This window comes from Suricata suricatta, chromosome 5 (genome assembly GCF_006229205.1).
Source record: "Suricata suricatta isolate VVHF042 chromosome 5, meerkat_22Aug2017_6uvM2_HiC, whole genome shotgun sequence".
Classification (NCBI taxonomy): domain Eukaryota; kingdom Metazoa; phylum Chordata; class Mammalia; order Carnivora; family Herpestidae; genus Suricata; species Suricata suricatta.
This window is the reverse complement of record NC_043704.1, coordinates 40,717,575-40,723,793: the sequence shown is the minus strand read 5'-3', so window position 1 is coordinate 40,723,793 and position 6,219 is coordinate 40,717,575. Positions and strand designations below refer to the sequence as shown.

The 6,219-nt window shown below is 39.7% G+C and overlaps 1 protein-coding gene across 2 annotated transcripts in view; it reads left to right on the top strand.

Annotated features, from left to right (window-relative positions):
* Positions 1-2,904, top strand: part of LOC115291637 (B- and T-lymphocyte attenuator-like) — an 11,250-nt gene extending 8,346 nt beyond the window's left edge. For both annotated transcript variants that reach the window (XM_029939157.1, XM_029939158.1), the window contains one exon: positions 1,791-2,904. In XM_029939157.1, coding sequence (XP_029795017.1) covers positions 1,791-2,066 — 276 coding nt within the window. In that variant the 3' untranslated portion in view covers positions 2,067-2,904. The remainder of the gene's footprint in view (positions 1-1,790) is intronic.
* Positions 2,905-6,219: the final 3,315 nt, after the last annotated feature.

The window sequence follows — 6,219 nt, the reverse complement described above, 5'->3', positions numbered from 1 at the left end:
GCTGACGGGCTACAGCATAGGCTCAACCACAGAACCCCGTGCTTTCTTTTACCTCAGTCATTCTAACCGAGTTTTCCACGGAGACCTGCCGGCTTTTGGGAAAGGAGCCAGGTCACTGAGTTGACAGACTTCTATACAATTGTTAAATTACAACAGGGATCTTGTTGATATATTGAAGACTATGGCTGTTTATCAGGTCACATGACAGTTTTGTCCTTCAATGCTTCTCCGGAGAAATCACCCAGGTTCCTTCCAGTGCGGGTGGGGCACTTTCCCCGCTGAGCCCAGAGCCTGGGAGAGGGAAAGCTCTTCCTGCCTCCCTCAGTCATCCAGCTTATTTCCCGGGCAGCCACCTCACTGAAGGCAAACAGTATGCTCAGCGTCCGATGCTTAGTTTCTTGGAATAGAGCCAGAAATCCTGCGGTAGAATTCTGCCAGGAAGGGGAAGGAGATGGACTACTTCACGTACGAAATAAGGACGATAAAGGACCAGACAGGCATGTAGACTGTCAAAGACTGCGGATCCGCTACCTTCAGGGAGTTAGACCAAACCTTAAGCATGTAAATTGACTGGCAAGTTAAAAATTAAAATAACAACTCTTAGTATTAAAATGGTATCTTCCTTTTTACCAGGTAAGGTCCTTGTTTAGTTGGGAGTGGTTAACAAATAACTGAAAAGAGTGAGAAGCATCAGGACACATTTTATTTTCGTTTTTGTAAGGTCACCTCTTTTTCTGGTTTTTTTTCTTAATTTTTTAAAAATATTAATTTATTTTTGAGAGAGAGAAAGCACGAGTAGGAGAGGGGCAGAGAGAGAAAGGGAACAGAGGATCATAAGCAGGCTCTGTGTTGACAGCAGAAAGCCTGATGCAGGGCTCACATTCACGAACTGTGAGATCATAAGCTGAAGTCTGATACTTTACCAACTAAGCCACCTAGATGCCCTTCTTGTTTTTTGTTTTTTAAGTTCACCTCTTTCTCAGAAGCTCTAAGATATTTGACTTATTTGGAGGTATAATAATTTTCTTGTGATAATCCAGATTTTGTATAATTTTTCCTGCAGTTAGACCCTCCCTTCCTAAAATTGAAAGCAATTTCTAATTTCAGGCTTTAAATCATAATAATGTATCTTGGATAATTCATAATATTTATTCTTTCTGACCCATTAGAGGACATCCGTTCTATTTTATTTTTAATCATTTACTTCTAAGCTGTGTTAATACTATCCTTTATCTTGTAAGCTGTCTGAAGTTTCTTGTGGGATATTGATGTTTTTCTTATTAATTTGGGCTGAAAGATTGAAAAGTATTCTGTTGGGGCACCTGCGTGGCTCACTTGATTGAGCATCTGACTCTTGATTTTGGCCAGGCTCATGGGATAGAGCCCCATGCTGGGCTCTGTGCTGACATTGGTAAACCTGCTTGGGATTCTCTCTCTCTCTCTCTCTCTCTCTCTCTCTTTCTGCCCCTCTCTGCCCCTTCCCATCTCCTGCTCTGTCTCTCTCAAAATAAATAAATTAAACTTAAAAAAAAAAAGGATTCTGTGACTTCAAAGTGAACAGTAATGAAGCACAATGTAACTACTTGGGAGGAACATAGTGGTCCTAAGACTTTCATCTTTTAACGAGTAAGCATCTGCTAAAAAATGTAAATGTCAGCAGCAAACGTGAGGAAGTGTAAATTATTTCTGTTGATATGTATGACTCCATTTTGCATATACTCATCGTTTGCTAATCGTGTGCACTCTCGCATCCTTAAGTGGTAGTAAACACTATCTTTTTTCTCTTACAGGTTGATATTCCCCAGCCCTTTCGGAGTGAGGAAACTGCCGGGGAATCAGGCAAAATCCCGAAACACTGTCATCAGAAACTGGTCCTTTATGATAATGACCACTGGCTCTGGGTCCAGGAAGAGTCTGAAGCTTATTCTAACCCATGCCTGGAGGAAAACAAACAGGGCATTGGTTATGCTTCCTTGAACCATTCTGACATTGGAATAAACCCAAGACAAGCAAGGAATGTGAAAGAAGCACCTACAGAATACACAGCCATATGTGTGAGGAGTTAAATTCGATCTTGATCTCCAAGCAGTGATCACTGAATGATCTGCATGTTCACCCCATTACTGAGCCCAACAAAAGGTCAATTAATATTCCTTGACCTGAGAAGCTTCACTTTAGGGAGGTTCATATTGGTGCTTGGGTCTTAAGGGTCTATAGGACAAATTACTAAAATCTCTCCCCCCAAATTCTGAGGGAACTTTTTATATGATCCCCTTGAACAACAACACAAAAACCCTTCCCTCCAAAACTAAGTGATATTATGAGTAGCAGACTGGTAGGACACTTCAACTAAGCTACATTTTACCCAATGTATAAAGTTAATATATTTTTTGGAGGATAAGAGACACATGTAAGTAAGAGAGGTTTGTGTAATCTGGATCAGTTCACTACACTCTTTTGACAATGAAGGATGTCCCAATTTGGCTAACTGACCATCAACCCAGTAATGATAGAATGTTTATTTCTGGTCATTCTTCTGTGATGAGAAATATTCCTCTGTCCATCCAACACTGGGTTTTTTTTTTTTTAATGTAAAGAAGAAGTAATTTTAGACTTGATATAAGAAAAGAATGGAAAGCATAAATGGTTCAGTGAAGATGGGGACTACACCAACTACTGCAGAGCAGACGCTCCCCGTACCTGACATGCAAATGGTTTTAGCTGCCCTGTTACATTACTGAGCAAATACAGGGAGTAATAGAGCAATTAATGTGCGGTGCATTTATAAACAAAGCTGTGACTCAGTGCCTGGGTCACATGGACTAGTGTATATGAATGTGATATAATGCTGCTGAATTCATATACTCGTGGGTGTTTAATAAACATAAAAATAATTATCATTGAGCAAGTCCAGATTGATGACTTAAACTGCTTCATGGTTGATCTGATAGCAAATGAAATGCACAGTTCATGGGAGGGAGAAAAGTCTTGAATATTCATTTGGCCAGCCCAGGTCACCGTACTTTCATCAACCACATCTGTATCTTACCTTTCTTCTTCTTTCTAAGGAAATCAGGACAAACTCTCCAGAGTGAAGTGATATAGCTTCATAATAATTTAAAAATATTCTAGTTGCAGCCAGTTGAGTACAGCAAAAAGAGATGATTTCAGACTTTCTGAATTTCCAGAGTACTTGCATCTAATTATGTCAAAAACAGCCTATAGCTTTATTCAACAGCATGAGTCTATTGGGTGTCTCAGGTGTTGCTACTGAATAATGCACTAGACCTCTTACAAAGTGGACAGCAAAGGTTGGGATCCATTGAAACATATATGTGAGCTGCTGCACAAATGTATGTGGGGGGTGTGTGTGTGTGTGTGTGTAAGGGAAGACAGGTGACTTACTGAAATGGTAAAAAGAGAAACTGACAAAACTGACATTCCATTTCAGTTTCCTGAAAATACTAAAGCAAATGGATCATTAAGGAAAATGTATGAAAATAATGTATGGAATTATGGGGATGGGAGTATGACATCTCGTATACTTTTTTACCCCACAAAGATAACGGTGGGATTTTGTGGTGGAGCTTTCCGTATGTAACACTGGCATTAAGACTTTACCCCTTAGATTGAGACTGCTTTAGAGTCCCTGTTCTCTAGCCTGTGTGATATCACTGTACCTGAAATGTTGAGCAATCAGTTCCAGGGGTGCTCTTCAGCCAAGCTGCATTTATGCAATTACACACAAAAGATCTATTAGAGTAACTGTGTGCGGTATTCTTAAATATACAAACAGGAAGTATGGGGAGGATACTTACTTGGAATCAATTTGGTGTTGGCTTTTGTACCAAAAAAAAAAAAAAAATGTGTGGGCATAAAGTAGAGAGATTCTCAAACTTTATAGTATATAAAAACAGCTTGAATAGCCTGATAAACTGCAGACTACCAACTAAGCTAGCACTAAGAAGTTCTGGTTCAGGAGATCCAGAATATGGCTCTACAATTTTCCCATTGAAAGACATCCCAGATAATTTAATGCAGGTTTCCCAGTGTAGAGGCTAGTTTGGCATATGTGGTTTATTTGATCAGTTTTGCCTTCCAATGAAGAACTTTCTAGGCCCCAGAATCGATTCTCTGGCTTGATTGTCTCCCTTCTTCTCCCTTCTCTCCCCTCCCCTCCCCTCCCTTCCTCTCCCCTCCTCTCCCCCTCTCTTCTTTACCTTCCTCTTCTCTCTCTTTCTCTCAATTTATTTTTGGTTCAGTTGAGTGAAAGGTACAGAGAATTCCCATGAATTCCCTGCCCCTATGCATGCACAGCCTCCTACATCATCAACATCCTGCTCCAGAGTGGTACACAGTACACTTGTTACAATTGATGAACAAACACTGACACGTCATTATCAACCAAAGTCCATTGTTTACATTAGGATTCATTCTCTTGGTGTTTTAACTCTATGGGTTTTTGCAAATGTATGGTGACATGTATCCTTTACTATAGTAATGTACAGAACGGTCTCACTTTCCTAAAAATCATCTGGGATCTACCTATTTATCCTTCTCTCCCCTCAATCTCTTGACAACCACTGATCCTTTTACTATCTCCAAACTTTTTCCTTTTCCAGAATGTCATACATTTGGAACCATATGTAGCCATTGACTTCTTTCACTTAATAATATGCACAAGATTGTTCTATGTCTATTTGTGTCTTGATAGGACATTTCTTTTTATTTTTTATTTTTGTTAATGTTTATTTATGTATTTTGAGGGAGAGAGAGAGATCTAACAAATGGGAGGGGACAGAGAGAGACGAAGAGAGAGAATCCCAAGCAGGCTCTGCACTGACCCTAGAGCCAGATGCTGGGCTCAATCTCAGGAATGATGAGATCATGGCCTGAGCTTAATCAGTTGCTTAATTGACTGAGCTTCCCAGGAGCCCCATTGATAGCTCATTTGTTTTTAGCACTGAATAATATTCTATTGCCTGAATGCAGCACGGTTTATTTATCCAATCACCTACATCTCGGTTGTTTATAAAAGTTGGCAATTATGAATAAAGCTGCTACACTCATCCCTGTGCAGGCTGTTGCATAGATAAACATCGGTTTTTAACTCATTTGAGAAAATACCATGTGATTGCAGGATCCTATGGTAAGAGTATGCTTAGTTTTGTAAGAAACTGTCAAACTGTCCAAAGTGGCTGTATAATTCTGCATCCCACTAGCAATGAGAGAGAGTTCCTGTTGCTCTACATCTTCACGGGCATCTGGTGTTGTCAGTGTTCTGGATTTCATCCATTGTAATAGGTGTGTAGTCATACCTCTTTGTCCTAATTTGCAATTTCCTGTTGACACATGATGTTGATTGTCATCTTATATTCTTATTTGCTATCCATGTATCTTCTTGGGGAGGGATCTATTCAAATCTTACACATTTTAAAAATTCAGTTGTTTGCTTATTGGTGAGTTTTAAGAGTTATTTGTACAGTTTGGATGACAATCTTTTATGAAATGTGGCTTTTGCAAGTATTTTCTCTCAGGTTATAGCTTATCTTTCCATTATATTAATGGTCATTTAATTTATGGGTTTTTAAAATATATATATTTTAATTTAGAGAGACATAGCGAGGAGGGGATGGGGCAGGGGGTAAGAGAGAGAATCTTAAGCAGGCTCCAACTCAGCACACAGCCCAACTCGGGGATGGATCCTCTGACTGTGGGATCATGACCTGAGCTGAAATAAAGCGTCAGACACTCAACGACTGAGTCACCCAGGCACCCCCAAGCATTTACTTGTTAAATGTGTTACCATATTAGACTCTAGGCTTCTTATGGGTGAGGATTAGGTTACATTTCTTTTTAGTTTCTTATCCCAGTGCTTGGCACATAGTAGAATTAAATACTGTTTTAGGAATGGATGATATTTGTGAAGTGAGTCATTAATGCCTTGCTACTCAAGATCAGTAGCATGGACATCTTCTGGGAATTGTTAGAAATGTAGAATTTCAGTCTTAACATACTAAATAAGATTCTTCGTTTTTCACCTGATCGCTCAGATGATTTGTGAAGCTTAGCCTTTATGAACCTACATGTCCCCACCAGGAGTCAGGTGTGGCAGGAAGCCAAGTCACATTCCTAGTAGACTCATTTGGAAAGTTCTATTTTAGGCAGGAACAGGAAGGGCCTCACCACCCAGCCCAGAAAGTAAAAACGGCAAGTGAG